Source organism: Neolamprologus brichardi, chromosome 6, assembly GCF_056152115.1.
Source record: "Neolamprologus brichardi isolate AB-2024 chromosome 6, ASM5615211v1, whole genome shotgun sequence".
Classification (NCBI taxonomy): domain Eukaryota; kingdom Metazoa; phylum Chordata; class Actinopteri; order Cichliformes; family Cichlidae; genus Neolamprologus; species Neolamprologus brichardi.
In genome coordinates, this window is record NC_142109.1 from 35,719,194 (window position 1) to 35,741,500 (window position 22,307).

At 41.9% G+C, this 22,307-nt stretch overlaps 1 protein-coding gene across 1 annotated transcript in view; it reads right to left on the reverse strand.

The window, feature by feature from the left end:
- The window catches only part of sorcs3a (sortilin related VPS10 domain containing receptor 3a), a 288,360-nt gene that overhangs the window by 175,385 nt on the left and 90,668 nt on the right, over window positions 1-22,307 (reverse strand). The window contains exon 2 of the mRNA XM_087842211.1: window positions 3,935-4,002. Coding sequence (XP_087698337.1) covers window positions 3,935-4,002 — 68 coding nt within the window. The remainder of the gene's footprint in view (window positions 1-3,934; window positions 4,003-22,307) is intronic.

The window sequence follows — 22,307 nt, forward strand, 5'->3', positions numbered from 1 at the left end:
GTTGCACAATGCTCGCTTTCTTGTCTGATTTTTCTTGATTTTTCTTGTCTGATTTTAGACCTTGTCAGGTCTGATTTTAAGGCACCAAGATGGTGTCGGCAAAAATCACAAGTATTCAAGCTTGTGATTTTTACCGACACCATCTTGGTGTCTTAAAATCAGACCTTGTCAGGTCTAAAATCAGACCTTAAAATCAGACCTTGTCAGGTCTAAAATCAGACCTTAAAATCAGACCTTGTCAGGTCTGATTTTAAGGCACCAAGATGGTGTCGGCAAAAATCACAAGTATTCAAGCTTGTGATTTTTACCGACACCATCTTGGTGTCTTAAAATCAGACCTTGTCAGGTCTAAAATCAGACCTTAAAATCAGACCTTGTCAGGTCTAAAATCAGACCTTAAAATCAGACCTTGTCAGGTCTGATTATAAGGTACCAAGATGGTGTCGGTAAAAATCACAAGTATTCAAGCTTGTGTCCTTTAAGCTGGAATGGCAGTTTTTTTTACTTCTTCTATGGTTAGATTATGTTCGCTCTCTGCCATCTGTGGCTGTTATGACAGGGCATATGTTTGGGGATGTTTATGCAATGAGGACTATAGGAAGTTGTACCTTATGTACATAATGCAGTGCCCCCTTTTCCCCAATTCTTTCATACAGAAATAAACAGAAGGAAATGTAACTGGAGTTTTATACAGCAGACAGTAGGGTCTTATCACAAAACTATCATTTTATTATGTAAGCAGCATATGATAACACGATAGCATCTGCAGCCAGAGCCTCTGTGGTTGAGCTTACCACAGGATATCAAGGGACTACTTTTCCTTTGCACTTATTCAAACACCGAACCACTGCTCCGTTTTGCCTCAGGATCCAAATTATACAGAAAGTGTCTAAATGTCAGAAATGAGTAGCAGTCATTTTGTCATCACTTATCATTGCCAAACTACCACTTCAAGCTGGACAGAGTAAGCAAACTTCAGAAGTGTAAATGTTTCAGCTCTAAAGGACTGTCATCTCTGAAATCTGTGAAGAAGAAAAAAAAATGCATACAGATGGAATATCGCTGGTTTCTCTTCAGGCGAAGCTGCTGTGGTTTGAACTCAAGTTCAGCACAGTGTCTCTGCTGAGACGGGCGAGTCAAAACGCAAATCTGAGCTGAAGAAGAAAGCTGAATGTCTCAGAGTTCTGAACAAACAACTTTTCATTTGGAACGGTTTATTTTGCAGTCGATGTGAAGGCAGCCATTAGGGCGTTCCACTTTCACCGCAGACTGAAATGACATGCAAAAATACCGTTAGCTAAATCCTGCCGAGCTACAAGTCTCCCAGTTTTGATAGACTTCATGTCAGCATCCAGCCTATAATTTAGGAATGTTGTGTGCTGAAAATTACACAAACAAAATGCATATGTCTCACAGCCAATCACAAGAGAGGCATCTATTAAAGTGCAAACAGGGACAGCTCATACATTTTTTTAAATCCACGGAGCTTACACATCCTCTTCAGTACCAACAAAAGTCATTTCTATGACATCTTCACAATATAAAGTGTATGGCCGTCGTGTGAACCTGTGGCAAACACTACTGAGCATGTGCAGCAGACCACAAAACATGCAAGCAAACCCAAACCTAGAAAATGCTACTTGTGTGATGTGCCAAGTGAGCACTTTTCAGTTCCCCTTAATGTATTCGACTCCCACACACACAGGAGTGCGATCAAGCAGTTTGCCTATAAAAATTAAAAAAAGAAAAAATGTAAATGCTTTAAATTTGGTTAACGTCCCGCTCAAGGTTATTTTCACATCCACCTCTGGACAGCTTTCAGCACGGCTGCCATTTTTAGAGCTCCATGTTCCCCTGCACTTGTGCCTCTGTAATGGGAACTGGATCACCTCCAGTGTGATCGTTTCAACTTCATTTTCATTTTAAGGAAGCGGACAATGTGGAAATCATTTCAGATTTATTTATTTTCAGGCATTCAGGTTTTGCTGAACCCCCTCAGGATATTACAGTAGCATCCTGCACTGACATTTACGGTGCAGAACCTCAGGCCAGTTGGAAACACAAGTTGATGTTTGGTCTCTGCACCAGTTTGCTGTTTGTGGTGAAATTATAGAGTTCACAGTGCAAGAGGTCAGGAAGGGATTTCAAGGGATCGATCTAAAAATAGCAGCTGTGCTGGAAGCCATCTGGACATGTCTGAGAAGATGTTGTCCAGTTTTAAATCGTGTGTTTTTTGATACGTCTGGAACCGTTTTGGTAAAAACCAGTGATAACATCAAGTTTAAGAAAAATCATCAAATTGGGACAGTTAGTTCTGCTTTGTTAAGTCATTGCTACAGGTGGTAGAAATAATCCCCAGGTGTCCCACCTGTGTTTTCCAAACCAAAGACACGGTTCCAGAAAGTTCGACAGACCTGGCGAGGTCACCTACCTGAGAGGAGCTTTACATTGTTTTGCTGAAAAATGTGACACGTCATGACAATCCAGATTTGAAAATAGCCTACGTGTAGTTTCAGCTCACGAGGGATGTGTAAGCCATCCTTTTTTCAGTGTATTTTTCCTCTTTACAAGCGCTCTTGTCTCACGAGTTTGTGTGTATGCGTGTTTATTTTATTCCCAGTCGTGGTGAAGAAGCTGAGTACATCAGATAATATTTCAGAACAAGAGCATGGCAAACAACCTTCTCCACCTGAGTGCCCTGTATGACTGCACGACACTAGAACAGTGTGTTCACAGCAGCAGAGGAGCAGGTGAGGACAGGACGGAGGGAAATGGGTGGGAAATGTGACACTGATGGTTCGAAGGTGTAAAAGGGCAAAACTAAAGGGCCAGAACGGAGAAATGTTTGTGTTGTGGGTTTAACACAAATAGTTTTTTCTCAGATTAGCTGCCTGCTGCTTATATTAAACTATCAAATAGCCAAAAACATCATCACAGAGCCACACCACAGCTTTCAAACCATCTACTAGTGCTGGGCCATATCATACCGTTCACGGTAATACCGGTATAATGTTGGGCAACGATAAGAAAATGAAATATGACGATAGAATATGGGTAAAACACGCATGCGCAGTGTCTTTGTTTTCATACGCACATGGTGGAAAAAGCATGGTGGCGACGGAGAATAAGAAGGGCGAAATCGGATCGTTGAAAGAAACGGATGAACCAGAACTGGTTTGTAAAAATGCTGCAGCTTCACTGGTGTGGAACTGGTTTAGCTTTTGTCCGTCAGATATACAACAAAGCACTATTTTTGGTAGAGCATGCTAGCGGGCCGTCGTTATTACCGTGTTGTTTGGAAAATACGGCACACTTAAAATCAATCCTTTGATTTTCTGAAAGTCGACAGAGCCCCTTATAATCCCGTGTGCCTTATGTATGAACTCTGGTTGTGTTTACTGACCTCGAAACGATTTTATGTGCACGGCGCTCGAAAATTTGTCAAATGTTTCAGTACGACTTTGCTAAGCTACGAAGCCGCACCGCTTGATGGATTGTCGGAGCATTACGGCATCGTAGGCGGAGCCTCGCGGAGGGATATGTACTGTGCTTCAACATAATGTTACCGTATTGTGTGTGTATAACCTCTTTTTAAGTTTTGTGGATATTATACATGGTTATGCTGAGGATATGTCCAGTTTCCACCAGTTTCCACTGGAAATGCCAGCAACGAATTTGCATTTGCACTGTTACATTTTTATATAACTTTAATGCAGATAAAAAACAGCTGCTTGTTTAAGTGAAAATACATTGATGGGTTTTTTGCACTAATAAAGTTGTGGAGTTGTAAAGTATTTTGTCTAGTGTTAATTATATCGTCAGTTATATCGTTATCGCAAATTTTCAAATGTATATCGTGATAAATATTTTTGGTCATATCGCCCTGCTCTACCTATGCTCTAAATATTTTATAGATAAAGTCTCTTGTACTCACCTCCAAAGTGTGCTCTCAGTGACGCTGCCGATATGAAAATCGTACAGCTTGGTTAGGATCAGGATCACCTGAAAAAGAGGGAATGTAATTGTTAGAATCTTTTCATGAGGCGGACAAAGCGATTAACGAATTCGTTACTGTAGCAGAATGGCGACTAATGCATGAATACAGCATCGCAGATTGAGGATGGCTTAAGAGGAAGAGCACTAGATTGCCTGTGAGTTTTTACTGAATTCAGTTTTTGCTGCTGGATCCTTCGACACTCCAAGTCCAGTGTTGACACACATCGGTTTGTTCAGAGTGCTCTGCTGATTGCAAACACAGTGATTGCAAATAAAAGGAATCACAATCCTATTAAAGTCACAGTAGCTTGGAGTTGTTTCATTTATAAGAGTTGTTAGTTACGTCAGTGGTTACTGATATAATTCCAAGTACATTCAAGGAAAAAGATGCAGATTTAAGTAGCTTTTTTAAAGTACATCAAACAGGAGAATGTTATCACTGTGAAAGATATTATTTTGAAATCAAACTGAAAGAAGACCCCAGAGAAGAACCACTACATGCCGCAGTTACAACGTGCCCCGTCTGGGTTGAGCACACCTCAGGATCCCTAGAGATGTCGCAGAGGACTGTCTAGCCTATCAAGCTTAAGCTGCTGTCACCTGTGGTGAAAAATTAATGCAGAGATTAAAAGGGCCTCCTTTTCAAAGAGCTATTCTCCAGTTGTAAGCCTTATGATCCCATCATTTATGACCCCAAAAATCAATAAGTTTAACACAAGAAGCATCCCTGAGGTGATCGCTGAAAAGTCTGTTTCCTCAAAAGGTACATACTGTAAAAAAAATAATAAAAATATTCCCATTTATGGTGTTTTGAATACTCTGCAACACTGGTTAGGAAAAGACTACAAGGCCCTGGAAGTGTTAGCATGTTGCTAGGTAGTGCATAATTAGCGCTGTTTGCCACTTTCAAACTTCAAACCTGATGGAGCACGCTGACATTCTTGCCCCTGTGGAAAAGTCTGATCCAACAGTCTCTGTTCACAGCTTTGGTCCGGGCTCTTTTGGAGAGATAATCAGCAGGCAGGGCACTACGATAAGCACTGTGCGAGTCCTCGGAGCACATCGCAAGATGAAGGACTAGTTTGCTGTGACAGGATCAGTGGTCAGCTGTGATACTCCACTCTGGAGTAAAGGATCATAAATCTGTTGCTCAGGGACAGCTGGGCTGTAATGTCAGAGGAGAAAAAGCACTGTTCATTATACTTAACCATCTGGTCCCTCTACTTATGCTCACCTCTGGGTTACAGAACGCAGTCAAAAGATTTCTTTCATAGGAGAGCGAGCTCCTGCGATTGTCTGGGATTTATCACACACTTGACCCGACCTCACCGGGAGCCAAGCTCCTTTTACATAATAAGATGCTACTTTCACCCATCAGCACACGTGTTTCTCGTAGCTGTACTGTTTTCCTTCTGACTAAACGACTATTGCTCCTTCTCATTAGCATCCACGTCTCTTGTTAGCATTCCCCTCCCTGCAACAAGCTTCTGCTTGTTTAAAGCAACCTGACAGGCCTGACTTGAGTCATTTGGCTGGGAGGGGGTGAAGGAGGTGTGGCCTTGACTCTTTTGACAGAAGTCAGCAATTGAGGCTAGATAAGCAGAACTTAGTAAAGAACCAGTTTCTTGGCTCCCCTGACCTCCTGTGGTACTCGTGAACTCGTGAGGCCTGCAGACTTCAAGGACCTTTCCACCTCTGGCCGAGCCTCACGCTCCCCACGAGCCCTGTGAACGAGCCAGTCGCTCACCAGGGTCCTTGGCAGTGTTGCCAACTCCTCAGTAAGGAAAATCGCTATTGGTTGTCCTAAAAGTCGCTAGAAGTCGCTAAATGACGTCATCACCTAATTTGCATAATTGATCATGCTAATGTAATGTAACCTACGCTGCTGGAGAGAGAAATAACATTGTGGATGAGACATAAAGTGAGCAAAAAACGTCCTAAATGCAGTTAGAATTTATTTAGAACTACAAATTAAATTTATTTTAGCAATTATTGTTTTTTGTAATGTCTTTCACGTCTTTTTTTAGCGACTTTTTTTTAGAAAAAAAGTTGCTAGGGGGTCTGAAAACTCGCTAAATATAGCAACAAAGTCGCTAAGTTGGCAACACTGGTCCTTGGATGGAACTTGTGTGAAGATGTGCCACATGCCCAAGGGGTCCTCCTACTAACAATGCGAACATAGAGTTCAGGCCAAACAAGATTGCAGTCCAGTGAGAGGCCAGTGCTGCATAGGAAGAAGATGGATTCCTGCCATTCGGCTCCACAACGTCGCAAAACTTCTTGTGCATTAACGTGTTTATCTTTGTTAGAAGAGCACTCGTGCTCCCCACTCATGCATACATCTCTGCATGCTCGTGCTTCTGCAGGCTTTGTGCTTCTGAGATGTGTGGCTGTGTCCGCTTGGGGGGGTGACACACACAGACACGAGTTGTCTCATCACCACATGACAGTCTGAATTCGAAATTCACATTGAACAACCGGCAGAGAAAAAAAACAAAGAAAATACTTTTGTCCTTTCAAATATTTCTAAAGCAAATCTTGCTATGTGTCTCAAAAACATCTTTTCAGCCAGCGTTAAAGAGAGTTTTTTTAAAAGAAATGTTTAATGCATTAAGACTCAGCCCCGGATAAGAATAGCATGTGGATTTCAAAAAACACCAGTCACTGTTTATTTACACACTTGCTCGCGAGCGTTCACGGCCTTTGTTGAGGCGGCGGGTGTATTGGAAGGACACAACCGCAGCAGACTTGAGAAACGTTTGACAGGGTGTCTGTATTTGAAGTGCACTCTCCCCTCGTGAGTCCCCGGCTGACGTGCTTATAGAATCAAAATGTCAGTCACATTACCTTTGGATTCGCCTTGTTGCCTCAGCAATTAACCAACTGTGGTGAAAACATATTATTAGCAGAACTAAACGTCCCCCTTTCGTCATCCACAGAGTCAAAGTTCCAAACACAGTCTTGAATTTTGGCTCAGCTCATAGCATGCTAATGATGCTATTAATTGCTTTTCTGAGAAAATCTCAAGCGTTTGCGGAGCAATAGATTAATTGTGATCGTGACCTGAAGAGCCGTCACCTTCGATGTCAGGTAAAAACACAAGGCAGCATATCAAGTCTAAATTAAACCTGACGTTCTATAAATAGCAGTGCATGTGTGTTCGTTCGTGCTGAATGTAGTAATTACAATGAATGGTAAAGCTAACGCTGCATTTGACTCGTTGTAATGAAGACATTGTGGGTTCAACTTGCCTTTTTTAGTTTACCTAAACCAACCTTTATGAAAATAAACAGACAACATTCGAGATCTTTCCCCTGCAAACAATTTATATTAATTCCCCATTAATTGTGCTTTTTAACACTTCCCAGAAACTTGGGACTGGCATCAAAGTAACAGATTAACCCTTTAAGACCTACCATAGAACCAAGTCCGCCAGAGCTTATATTATATGTTTACATGCTGTGGAGCCATTTTTGGGAGCATTTCAAGTTGCTATACATCAATACAACCATTACAGCCTAAATTTTAATAATATGTCTGCATTAAGTGCATAGTAACTACATAAATTGCAAAAAAGTGCAATAAACTACAAAAAAATTGAAAATCGTTTTTGTTTTTTTAACATATATTTCTAGTTAGAGAAATTTAAGAGGCTTATCCCTCAAAACTGTAAATACAAAAAAGTTGCACAAAATAGTTTCCCACCACAGGAAACTTATTTTGAGTGTCTTCATAGTTTTATTGTTGAAATACACCAATTTTTATATACTGCAGGAAAAACTAAAATAATGCAAATGCATAATGGAAATTTGCAAAAAAGCAGCATATGCATCAAAATAAACTATTTCCAGCAGTGCAATATGAGTCCTAAGCATCCCAGAAACGACACAGAAAGTCATGAAGTGAAACATAACTTTTAAAAACACCAGTATAGGCTCATGAGGCCCTGATGGTAAAAAACTACATTTCTGCAAAATGACGTCACTTCCGGTTTCGGGCAGGTCATGGCGGACATGCGATAGTTCGCGCTGATGGACGTAGGAAGTGTTACAAACAGCTGATCGGATCGGCAAAGCGTGTTTCTGGAATATTATGTTTTTGTTGCTGCAAGTGCTTTTTATGCAGTTTTTGCAAAGCTATATGTGGAAGGAAGCTGTGACCGAGGACAAGCTGATGGCATAAGATGTAAGTACAACTCCTCCGGTTTCATATGCAAAAAAAATTATTGCGCTAGCTCACGTGGTTGCAGAGCTACCGGGATTTAAAAATAGTTACGCAAAACAGAGCGTGCTGCTCCGACTGGCTTTAAAGGGTTAAAGCAAAACAAAAGATTTCACATGGAATCTGCTTCCAAACCACACGCAACTTCCAAAAAACAGCTCTTCAGACATTTTTGTACTTTGGCTCAAACTGTTTCAAAGACATCAGTTTTGTACGCTGCAGTCGGAACAAAAAGCTCTCTGTGGCTTTGATTTCAAAATGTCATGGTACTCCAGCGTTGACAGTCTCACACATCTGAAAACAAGCTTTTAGTCTGCAAACAAACACGGATGGTCGACACTAAAATGGCAGCTGAAACCGATCATTATCTAGAAGTGATTAAGCTACCCCGCCTCTCAGTAGCATGTCAACGGCTGAGCAATTACGCTGTCAATTGGTGAGAGCTGTTTATGAGACACAATATCATCTGGTAGCATCAGAACTACAACTTGACATCAAAGCTGAGCTAAAAAAAACAAAAAACACTGAATTCTTTGTCGCAATTTGGAATGACTGGCAGAAAATGAAGCCATCAACTTAATGGTAAGTGGATAAATACAGTGTATGGGCCGTAAATGGAGACAGAGTTGAAATAAAGACGTGGGGCAACCATGGAGAGTATCTGGCCCCAAACATCATGTTTAGCTTTTGTTATCCTCGCTAAAGAAGCCATCTATGTCCACTGTGAGCGACCATCTTTGAACAGAGGCGGTGGTTTACGACACCAACTCTCTGCCATCTATAATCCAGTTTTGAGTTCCCTCCCCAGACGCCTTAACGCCCACTCACATCCTGGGCCATCTGACCTCAGGAAATCACATGATAAGGTGGGGCCAGGTTTCACAATGAGCTCACCTGAAACTCTGGCTGATTGGGACCCACACCCAGTTCCACACCTTGGCTCAGGCGATTAGAGGATCATCAGGGGGTCCTTTTGTCCCTCTGTGGGGGGAAACTCCCACTAGGTTTATATCTGGGACTCTCCACCATTTGACCTTAGAACTGAAGAAGCTTCTCGGATGAGAGGTGAAACGTCTTCAAGCAACTTAAAGAAGTCCAGACGCTTTTCTTTGCAAGCTCCTTTGACTACGATGACCTGGATGACTGAGAACCTTCACAGACACTTATCCCAACATCATAAACCCAACATCACAGCGCGACCCAGTATTTGTGTTTCAGGTCCTGGATTAATATTCTTAGCGTCATTCACATTCTCCCTATTTGCCTCAGTGTGTTATATTCTTAGTTTCTAGTCTCTGGTTTTCTCTCACTGTGCCTTCCCCGTGTTCCACGTTTAGTTCCTCTTGTCTCCGTGGTCTAAGGAGCTTGGAAAGAAAAGCATCTGGATTCTTCTCTCATCCGAGAAGCTTCTTCAGTTCTAAGAGCAACTGATGGACAGTCCCAGATTTTAAGGACGATGGGAACCTTAGACTACGATGACCTGGATGACTGAGAACCTTCACAGACATCTTGTCTCTGGGTTTCATGTTCCCTCTGATCCCCTAGTTCAGGCGTAGACAACTCCAGGCCTCGAGTGCCGGTGTCCTGCAGGTTTTAGATCTCACCCTGAGTCAACACACCTGAATCACATGATTAGTTCATTACCAGGCCTCTGGAGAACTACAGGACAAGTTGAGGAAGCCATTTAGCCATTTGAATCAACTGTGTTGGATCAAGGACACATCTAAAACCTGCAGGACACCGGCCTCGAGGCCTGGAGTTGCCCACCCCTGCCCTGCCTTTGTGACGGCCTCATGTTTCCTGTTTTATTTTGATAGTTCTTTGTCCTGTGTTCAGTGTATTCAGTTTTGCTTTCTCCTCGTCTCGTTATGTCTGATTAGTCCCAGCTGTGTTGCCTTACAGTTTCCTTTACTCCCTCGTTACTGACTTGTGTATTTAAGCCCCGTGTTTTCCTCCCTTCGTCGTCGTGTCATACTCCCTCATTGCTCTGGGTTTTCTCTCTGTTTCCTAATAACTCCTAGCTCCGTGTTTCCTAGTTTCCAGTGTTGGTTTTGTTTTTCTCTGTTGTAAAATTCTGCGTCTTTGCCTTTCTCAGTCCAACCTTTTGTTTGAGCCGTGTGTTTGGGACCTAACCCCGCCTGCCACAGCCGTAACACGACAGCTAAATGTTTTGACCTATTTTAATGTCCATTTCTTTTAATTCCTTATTTCTGTGAGTTGTAGGCGAGTCACTGGCTTTAACGGTTTCAGCATCTGCACACGGTTTCTGTAAGTCAAGTCAGACGTGTGGCAGAAAGCCTCGAGCCATCTCAGAACTGCTACGGTGCCAGACCTCCACATCGGCCTGAAATAACGTGAGAAGGAATGCACTTGAACTGACGTTAGATGCACCTTTAGTATCTGACTCTGCCTCTATTTGCACCATGTAGTGCAGGCACGGCTAATACCACATGTGCATGTAGAGCACACAAATCCATCATTATGCACCTGAAAGCGCTGGCTACAAAGAGAACAAGAAAAGCACTCAAATCTGTTCAAGGCTAAAGGGTCTTAACATCCACCCCAGTATAACAGCAAAGACCAAGGTTTCTGCTGAGGCTCCCCTCTGAATTTTGCAATTATCTAATCAGTATTAGAAACAAATTAAATGCATGCAGCACTTTGGAGATGAAGGGCAGCAGTGGATGAAAGGAAGGGAATGAGTTGTGTTTGCTTATGTAAATGCAGACCGCTAGAGTATGCTGTAGCTGTTGATGTTGATGTTCATCAAGGCCACGTCGGGGAGAAGACTGTGTTACTGTGCCCCTTCTGGACATCACTCACTCTGCTTCCTCGCAGCTCTGTCATGTTGCCTCTCATGCTTCCTGTCTCCACTGCGCACTGAATCATTCCTCCCCTCCTCTTTCTCTTTTCTCATTTATTCCATCCTTCTTGTGTCTTTCCCTCGACTCGTCTTCCTCACCAGCCGAATCTTTGTGTTTCCCTCCAAACTAAAGCCCCTTTATCTCTGTTTATCTGCACTGTTCTTCCGTGGTTTTACTTACCCCTCTTGCCCATACCTCTTATCTTTATTCTCCCGCTAGTTTCTCATATTCCCTTCCTAATGTGCCCAAGAGTCTGCTACTCGCCTTCACTCTCATCTTTTCTGTCTTATCTCACATCCAGATTGCCCCACCAACACCACTCCCACCCATTTCTTTTACTTTTCCACGTCTGCTTTGTTTTCTTTCCTCCTGTTTTCTCGCTGATTGTTCTGAGCCGAGCAGACAGGCATAGCCTTTGAGATGCATATAGACAGAACGCCTAATTAAAATCACTTTAAATGTAGTGCTTGTCAAACTATAGTGATGGCTGCGAATTTAGTGTGCTACTTAAAACACCTCCTCGTTCCTTCATATCGTCGTTGCTCTTTAAAGTCATTCCTAATCAATTTTCTAACATTCGGCTTGAAATTTGATTAATCACTGTGCACTCATTAGGCGCTCGCTGTGTAAGATGACAGCTAATTGATCTTTAAAGCTGCAGTGATCAATAAATACTTTTTTAATACCAGCAAATCGTGTGTGTGTGTGTGTGTGTGTGTGTGTGTGTTGTCCTTAGTGAAAAGCCTACAGACAGAATATCATCTAATTTGACAGGTTGTAAATATTCTACGTATATTTTGGTTCATACTTGTGATTTTTATGCTCAAACTCAGTTTTCATCGACCTTTCATCCCAGTAATTCTTTTTAATACAAACTGATGCATATATAAGAGCATTTTGCTTCTGTAGGGTTTTTAAACTTGCAGGGGGGCTCGTCAGGCTCATGTGCAACCCCAATGACATATTGTGCATTGTTGCATTTTCCTGAGAAAACTGCACCTATAATATTTATGTTTTTTTTCCTTCTACACTTGCATTTAAAAGTCTACTTTTCATGCGGTACTTGAGATTATGCTCCTCACTGGGTTCCTTTTGCATTTCCTGGTACAAAAAGTTTCAGCTTGAGCAGGAAACACGGCATTCAAACGAGCCAGGATCAATGGCGCTGCAAGGTGGCATAAAGGTCAATTGATAAACCAATCAAGCAGTCTGCACGGGGGTTGGGGGGGGGGACTGTGAGCATATCTGCTTTATCACCTCAGCTGGACTTTGAAACTGTGGAAGGAATAACCTTTCCCACACACTGAGATAAACCTGTCATATATGCTGTGCGTTCGCCCTCCCGAAGAAGCAAAAGGAAAGTTTTAGGTGCTGCTATTTCACACGAGCACACTATATCCCACCTCAGCTTCAAAGACTTAAGATAGAAACGTTACCATAACAACCGCAGTCTGTAAAGCAGCTGCAAATGCTCGCAGAACCGCAGCCCTTCTGGATCCGTGTTTATTCTAGAGAAATGCTTCAGAAAGGAGGAATAATTTGTCAGAAGCAAAAAATATTCTGGCACAGGTGATATGGAAATCCTGAAATATACCAACTGCAAGCTGTAAGCTTATTTCTTTTGCTTGCATTACTTTTTGCTGCTTTTGCCATTAGCTGGCTGGGTGTAACATTTCCTGCCGTTTTGAATGATGACTGCGCTGTCAGATAATTCATCTAAGAAGTAAATAAAGCAGCGACGGTTTGTAAGATTCAAATCAAGCGGCATTTTCAAGTATCTCTTGGCATCTTTTTCATCCTCTTTGAAGCATCCCAGGATGTTGTTTGCCGGACAAAGACATTTCCAAGGTGTACACTATGACATCATTCCAACACCTAATTAGACTCTAAGAATATCTGCAGATGCAGAAGGAAATCGACATCATCTTAAACACGCACAGGGATAATTGCCTCTCTTCAAAGCGCTTGGTTTTACAGAAACAAAGCTTCAACGTTATTAATAATCTCCATTTGCATCGGGTTATTTTTGGCTTTTTTTCCACGCAGGACAGCAAACATTAAGATTTCCTATTGGCCCGTTTTTCTTTCACATAGTGCATCTGTCTCTGGAGCCAGTTCTGGAGGAAGTCAAGCGAAGCAAATGCTATCTGGCTGGCTGTGAAGCCTGCACTGGAGGTTAGCGCTTATCACGGTGCAAGCAAGGGTGCAAAAAAACAAAGCCTGTGTAGACTTTTTATACTATATAACAAAGGAGGACAGATAGAAAAATGGAAGCAGCGTTATTTCATTGACACAAAGACACAGACTAGCCACGCATCACACTGAAGGTACAGAGACATCCTGCAGTCTCATGAGCCAACACTAACTATAGAAAAAGGAACAAATGTAAAGCTATAGCACTAAAAAAAGCAGCAAATAAGTTCAGTTTTCTTTGTTGTACTCCGTCAGTTTTTTCACATCTTATCATTAAATACATTGGAGGGTTATTCAGTGGGAACCCACTGTGACAATCTGGAAGATGTTCAAAGAATTTCCATTTCTCTGAGGGAACTATTTTTACAGAAAACGTAGCCCTGCATGTTCGCTAATTAGTGAACGGGGCAGTAGCTGCTGTGTATGTGGGAAGCAAGTAAAACATTGTGTTGAAAAATAGATTGTGGCACAGAAGTTTGGACTATCGCTAATCAGATGCTGCTCAGTATGGCCTGTAAACGTGTAAAGTATTGTTCACGGGAGTGCAACAGCTGAATCGTCTAACAGGAAAAAAGGGAAACGTATCAAGATAAAGGTCGGAGACCTGTCTACTTGTTGTTCCTAGAGTATTTAAAAGTAGAATGGGAGGCAGAGCCTTCAGTTTTCAGGCCCCTCTTCTGTGGAACCAGCTTCCAGTTTGGATTCGGGAGACAGACACTATCTCTACTTTCAAGATTAGGCTTCAAACTTTCCTTTTTGCTAAAGCATATAGTTAGGGCTGGACCAGGTGACCCTGAATCCTCCCTTAGTTATGCTGCAATAGATGTAGGCTGCCGGGGGATTCCCATGATGCATTGAGTTTTTCCTTTCCAGTCACCTTTCTCACTCACTATGTATTAACAGACCTCTCTGCATTGAATCATATCTGTTATTAATCTCTGTCTCTCTTCCACAGCATGTCTTTATCCTGTCTTCCTTCTCTCACCCCAACCAATCACAGCAGATGGCCCCGCCCCTCCCTGAGCCTGGTTCTGCTGGAGGTTTCTTCCTGTTAAAAGGGAGTTTTTCCTTCCCACTGTCGCCAAAGTGCTGCTCATAGGGGGTCATATGATTGTTGGGTTTTTCTCTGTATCTATGAAGCGCCTTGAGGCGACTTTTTTTGTGATTTGGCGCTATATAAATAAAATTGAATTGAATTGAATAGAAGAAAGGAGTTATTAACGCAGACCCAACACTACATTAAAACCACTGACAAGTGAAGTGAACAACATGGGATCATATGTTGTGCAAGTTTCAGTTTTTAAATACTGGGTGCTTGCATTCATGTTGATGTTACCTGGACAGGTAGCATCGACCTGAACATCAAAGCAAAGCAGCTCCTCATCTACTCCAACAGCGTTGTTCAGCAGTAGGTTGTAGAACAAGACACCAGGATGTTGAAGCTACTTCCAAACTTTTGACATCCCAATCGCGTATTCATCAAAGGCCTTAACAAATCATTTAAAGAGTTTCTTAAAGGATGCTTTCACACAGTATTTAAGAGTGGGCATCGGTGATGTGGTTAGAAAGTGTTTTAGTTCTTTGCAGCTATGTTGGGAGATCAATGCCCGCGTTGTGCTCTGTGCCCCACGGGGCTCTATTTTGTTTCCCTTTTTATCTTCTGTAGCCACAATCGATTTTAACTGCTATACAGATGATACATGACTATATGTCACAGCAAAGCCCAACACAGATGCTGCATTCATTCTAGACAACACTGGATGGTTGGATGGAAAAAAAAATTCCACTTCTGAATTACTCGTTTTAATTGAATACGATCAGCACAGCAAACAACCACTCGTCTGAGTTTCCAACAATATTTTAACCTAGATTCAGCTGTTAGTCTTTTTGTTCAGGTCAGTTATTCACTCAAAATGAGGTCATTCTTCTCATTTGCTGACCCAGAGATCATCGATGCTTTCACATACTCCAACCGTGATCACTGAAGCACACTTTCAGATTCAGATTTAAACTGACAATAGACAAAACGGCAACAGCTCCAAGCCTTTAGAAACACACAACTGTGTCCCCGATCTTTCCCAGACATAAGTTTCTGTATCCGTCTCATCTGACATTTAATTTTGTTTTTACATAATCTACATAAAAAGAGCAAGCAAGGAAACAGAGTTTTATTGTTGGGGGAATTCAGAGATTCAGTGTCACATGTCTCCCTGCATGTCTCCAGGGTCCCTGAGCAGTTATGGACTAATATTATAAAGTATGTATTTTGTATTGCTGTCCCTCGTTCTCCCTGCTTGTAGACATATGTGTGGGTGTGGCCCTGGCAGGTGATTGGCCACACCTGAAGACATTGACACACCTGCAGCTGTCGGAGGAGCTACTTGAGAGTGTGGTGGCGCTCTCGCCGACGCTGGATCATTGCGTGACTTCACGTCAGTCTCTCGGCCAGTCAGTACGATTGTTCTTCCGCATTTGTGTGTGTCTTACGGCTGCCTGTTTGTTATCTCCCCAGGAGAAGCGGGGAGACGAGAGGACAGCGAGCAGGAGAAGGGACACTGACACTGGGAAGAGGACACGTCACGGGAGTCGGGATTGCCCAGAGGATTTACTGTTATTTTCTTACCACTGTAAATAAACACACAGAGCTCCGCGCCTGGGTCCTCCTTTTCCTCACACCTCCACGGTTTGCCATGCCAAACCGTGACACTCTGATACTTTTAAATCAAATGTCCTGCTGCATGCTACATGTGGAGCGGCACCAATCTGCACACAGCTGATGCTTTTTATTCCCTTTGTCAGACAATTCAGAGCTGTTGAATTGGCCAGAACTTAACCCTTAAGAGCCCAGACCTATTTCTACTTTCATGAAAATTACGGGGGTCTTATATCAAATGAATCATATATAACCAAGTCTCTAAGTGTAAAGGGGCAGTGACACCAGTGTCACTGTGGGTCCTTAAGGGTTAACAAAGACCATACTAAATATCATCCATCATTCCATCTGTTCATCACTTTGGCAAATTATTAATAATTATTAGGTTGTATATGCAAGTATGTATACTAGTTTGCTTTTAATGTAAAGTAACCCTCTCAGGATCAAATTAAACTTTTTGTTGCTAATGAACAACCAAGTCCTGCAGTGGTACTTTGGAGTAAAACAAACTCATAAAATATGTATGTGGGGTAATCAGGTTGTTAGTTTTTAACTGTTGCAAATCGGCAACGCCTGCCTGGAGAGGGTTAAAGTTCTGGTTCGATTTAAAAAGAAGCAGAATTATTTTCTGTTTCCTGCCAGAAAGAACCAGGTGTTCTGATGGTCTATGGATCAGAAGTGACAGACGCCTGACTGTGAAATGTATTCTGTATTAGACTTTTTTTGACAAAAACCTGCCAGTTTTTTGCAAATTAGTGTGAAAAACAAATCACGAGTGAAAGAGGACATGAGAAACTGGATGGGAGTCAGAGTGGGAGGGGCCATGTGCTCATCGCAGCAACCTTTCTCATAGATGTTTCAGACGGAGAGAAATATTTCTTATCTTCTTATATTTGTCACAACTAATTAGCTTTGATCCTCAGAAATGTATAATCACTCCAACAGCAGGGCGCCTGACACGTTTCCAGCTACCTTTAATTTAATCAGGCATCTTCCTCGACAGCAGTGCTTCTCAGTTATTTTCTGTTACACCCCCTTTAGGTAGAAGAAGCCCCACCCACTCTCCCCCATGTCTATGAATAGAATATATATAATATAATATAATAATAATAGAATAGAATATAAATATATCATTTGTCTATAAAATTGTTATTGTAACTACATCTCTGCATAACATTGTATCCTTATTAAGATTGAAGTTAAAACAAAGAAGAACTTTATTAACATTGTTTTTAGGGATGCACCGATACCGATACTGGTATTGGTATCGGGGCCGATACTGTAAAATGTGTGTGTACTCATACTCGTAAAAGTTAACCGATACCATGAACCGATACCAACTCATTTCATTAATCAGAGGGTGGCTTGTCATTTCTGTTGTAGTTTTTTAGATTGGCCACTAGGGGGACATGCCGCGCTAAACAGGCACAGGGTTAGGCGAGTGAGACTGGCAGCTCCAGATAAAAAAGAGAAACTGGAGGCTGCTGTAGCTAGGCTAAACAAAATGTCAGCAGTGTGGAACAGCCAACTTTAACTCAGGTTTTGGAAAAGCGATGAAAAATGTCAAGAGAAAATCCACGGGCAGTTAAAATAACAGAGGCTCGACTCATTTTATCGCTCTGGATGACCAGCCAATGCCGGTCATGGAAAACATAGGATTGCACCGTCTTCTCAGCATACTCGAGCTGCGATAGGAAATAATAAATAAACAGAAGTGTTTATTTATTATTCTGAAAGCTCGAGACAGTGCCAATAGTTCAGTGATATTTTGTAAAATTACAATGTGGAGACTCTGCAATAATTTAACAGAAGTGCTTATTTTTCACTTGAAATTTTTTTGTGGTCATTTTTATTAAGATTTTATTTTTTATCAGCAGAGAATAAAATAAAACCTGTCTTCCAATTCATTGCATTTGTGTGTGTGTGTGTGTGGTAGAAGTATCGGTTTTTGTACTCTGTATCGGCAAGTACTCAGATCCAAGTATCGGTATCGTATCGGTTTGAAAAAATTGGTATTGTTGCATCCCTAATTGTTTTTTAATCTGAAACAAAATCCATATTTAAACTATAAACATTTTTGACACAGTAGACACGCCGGTCCATACTTGTCTCCCGCCGTAGTCACAGTGAAGCCGAGCGCTGCACACGAATCGTCATATTTCCGCGTCTTAACTTTCGGGAGACTTTAGTTTGTCCCGTTATCTCCGTCTCTTTTCATCACTGTTAAATATTTTTCCATTTTTCTCGAGGGTTTGTTACTGAACTTCATATCTCCTGCTCATTGCTGTGTGTGCATGCTCGGTGCAAAAACCCTTGCCACCTACTGTAGTGGATGTGCAATTACACTTTATTCTAGTGCATTCCTACAGCAATATGCATGCTCTCTTTGTTTCCACATGCACATCAAGTCTGATTGCAGAAACATATTTTGCTTCATTCAGCAAACGAGTAAGAGGAAAAAGACTCTGTCACCTTAATCTTTCGTCTCTGAACTAACGTTCACCACTCTGGTGTCAGCGGGAACAGAGAGCAGTAGTGAGACGGAGAGTTTAACTGTCGCTGCAAATCTTCACTGAGGTGACACAATATGGGGGCAGGAGGACAGCTGATTAACACCAGGCTACAATTCCTTTTAATGACATTTTTCCATGGAACAGTATATAGTGATGGTGTGGCGTCAGGGGTGAAATGAGAAGGGAAAGAACACAAAGAACTCCTCAGTCGCTGATAGCATATCACGAGCGAACACAGGTGTGCGCAGCTCAGTGCTGCAGAAACGCTAAAAGCCTGAGAAGTGAGCTTTGTGTAATTAAAACTGCAATATGTCGTCCTATCAGGGACATTATGCCATCCATCAAGCGCCTGATCCATTGGCTCGGCTCGACACAAGCCAGCATGCTGATAGCTCGTGGGCTTCTTACATTGACATATGCTGTGACAATGCTGGGTTAGCAGACACTGGGGTGTGGTGCTGATGCCACTTCAGTGCACCATCCATTACCGTTATGCCTTCCACCTGGCTGATCGACCATGTTTGAGGGATCATTCAAGGCCACAGAGGATTTTTTTTTTTAAAGTGGAAGTGAGGAAACTTGACAGCACAGATAAAAGCCAACTGTGGTGGCCTTTGCTCCATCACTTATTCTTTCTGTTGTCTGTAAACCTTAAACCGCAGTTTCTGTACTTTGAAGAAAAACGCTGTACGTTAGAGCACTTTTATAGCGATGTTACCTGCTCTGTGATGCTATCCTCCTCAGCCCTTTGACAGTCTGTCAAGACAGGAGGTTTGCTCCTAAACCTTTACATTTCCCAGATGTCTGTGTTTTGCAGGTAACATGTAAAGATCTTCATCAAATATAAACTAGTGTTTTTATTCCGTTTCGCCTCTGTCAGTGAACCCCAGGGCAGCTGTGGCTACAATGTAGCTTCATCACCAGTGTGTGAATGGGTGGATGACTGGATGTGTAAAGCGCTTTGGGGTCCTTAGGGACTAGTAAAGCGCTATACAATATATTCTAATTTTAACTTAAATTAATCGATTATATTATTATGTAAATAACTACAGTGAGGTTCACACCCATGAGTTTGGGAAAGCTTCTAAATTTGAAAGTAATTACTTTTCAAGTGATACATTTTCTACCTTAGTTGTTACAAATTGGCATCCTGGAAACACAATTACAATGTTCACATTTTGGACAGAGAAGACTGAAGAAGGTTTCTTTCACTCCTCTTTCAAACCATCGATGTCCACTGTGCACAACCATCTTTGAACAGAGGGCGGGGCTTACCACACCAACTGTCTGCCATCTAGTTTTGAGATCCCTTCCCAGGCGCCTTAACGCCCACTCACATCCAGGGTCATTTGACGTCAGTAAATCACATGATAGGGTGGGGCTAGGTGTCACAGTGGGTTCACCTGGCAACTTGGCTGTTTTCAGTTTTCAGTTTTCAGTTTTATTTGTCATATGCAAGTTAGCACAGGGTCAACATTGCAATGAAATGTGTTTGACGAGCAGCAGTCACTCAGCAGCATGATACAGTAGGAGAAAATATAATAAAATATAATAAAATAAAATATAATAAAATATAAAAATAGTAAGGAGCTAAATATTAGAGAGACGTGGTAAAAGAGAAAAGATGACTAAATATATATGTATCTATAAATATAAATATATGTACACTAGTGATTAAATAAGAAAATCTTGAAAAGAAATATGACAAGAGGGCAGATGGGACATTGCACAGGAATGAGCAGCAGAAAATCACAGTATTGCACTTTTAAATATAAATATCAATAACAATATTGTTATTGTTGATTGTGACCCACACCTGTTTTCACACCTTGGCTCATGTGATTAGGTAGAGCAGCGGTCCCCAACCCCCGGGGCTCGGACTGGTCCGTGAGTCGTTTGGTACCAGGCCGCGAGAGTTGAGGCTCAGGTGTGAAATGTATAGTTTTAAGAGTTTTTATCGGTTTTCAGCGTTATTTTGTTATCGTTTTTATCGTTTACTCGGTTTTCCTGGGTCTTTTCACGTGTGTTATGAATAAATCTTCTTTTTTTCGGTACCGGTACTAGTTTTATTTTGTTGTATTTATCCGCGACACCTTAAAGGCCGGTCCATGAAAATATTGTCAGGCATAAAGTGGTCCGTGGCGCAAAAAAGGTTGGAGACCGCTGATGTAGAGGATCAATAGGGGGTCCACGACCCACCTGGGGACACTTCCATAGGGCTTAAATCTGGGACTCTTCACCAGTTGCTCTTAGAACTGAAGAAGCTTCTCGGATGAAAAGTCCAGACGCTTTTCTTTCCAAGCCTTTCTTCTTCTAACGAGAACATTTAGAACCATGTGAGTAAAAGTCGTTGTCTCACTATTAACGCTAATCTGCTTTTAAATATACAAGAAAAAAAGGAATCAAAGGCCACATGTGTTGTTGTGTCAGTATGGATTGCTGTCCTGGCAATGCAGCAGTTTTAACTGTAGATGATAAATAATTCGCTGATATAACAACATTTTTTGTTGCTGTGGCGGCTCAGCTAATGGACACTGTTCTCCCCAGAGCGATGCTGCTGTCCTGGGAGGAAAAGAAAACTCTTCCTGTTCTGTATTCAAGATGGCACTCCATAAGAAATATGAGGAATGGGATGAAGTAAAGAGGATTTATGTACCTAATGGGAAAATGACACATGATATGAGGTAGTAAGGACTGGAAAACAAACTGGCAGCTTATGCAGATCCCTTTTGTAGTGTTGTGTTCTGCTCTTGGATTTAAACTTTTTTCTACTCAGAGAAAACCACTGACATGGAAAAAAAATCCATTATTGTCAAAGAAAAAACGAGCTCAGTCCATTTCTGTGAAACAGCCCCATCAGACTGCATCGTTCCACAGAAAGCATAAACTGTCACTGCGGTGAAGTTGCAGAGAGACAGCGCTGCTCGACGCGCTCGGACCGCAGCTTCAGAAAGCCTGAACGTCTCAGCTTATCATCCGGTGCCATCGTGGGTCACCGGCAGAGTGCATCACTTTGTGCCAACAACAGTAGCCCGACAAGCAAAACAGTTGGTGCCATGTGTTGCGTGGCATGATTCATTTTGACATGCCTGGCATCCAACGTCCTCACAGCCAAGCCTTTATAAGTGACTCATTTCTGAGACTCAGCTCGGACTCCTCGCTGAGGCCATCTATGGTCTGCCAGTGCTGAACAAAACCCTAAATAAACACTGGTGGCAAATGGAAGATTTACTCCGACTGAACAGATGTAGGGATGATTTACTGCAGGATGTACAATGATACTAACATCTATTACTTTACCTTAACTAGGATTAAGTGTTATGGGTATACGAGATCTGCTCTCAACCTTTCAGCTCAGATCAAATGTGGCACACTAGAGATGGGCAATGCAAAGACAAAGACAATGCAAAACATGTAGCAGTTATTTTAATCTGTGAAGACCAAACACAACAGAAAGCCTCACACAGATATAACTAACAAGAAGTAATGTAATTAGAGCGCTCTGGACGTAGGTGGATAATATATTCTTTGAATAGAGCTGGACTTGCTGATTAATTTACTGCAGCAGTATCATGGTGGCAAGTCCATGTTCAGCTATCTCCAGATATAAGGGTGGCGTCAATTATCTCTTATAACTCTCTGCAAGAAAGAAAGTAAGCATATTTAACAAGTTTACAGCTTTTTATTTTGCAGAATAATGTTACCATTTGAGGATTGAGAGGCGTCAACCATATCTCACAAATGCTTAACAAATTGTGACTGGACAAGTCTTTAGTCAGTAAGTATACTCTGTTTAGCATCCCCTTATATGCTAATGAGACCGCCTCCTGCTGTCCATTAGAACAAAAATGCAGTTTTAAGGCAATG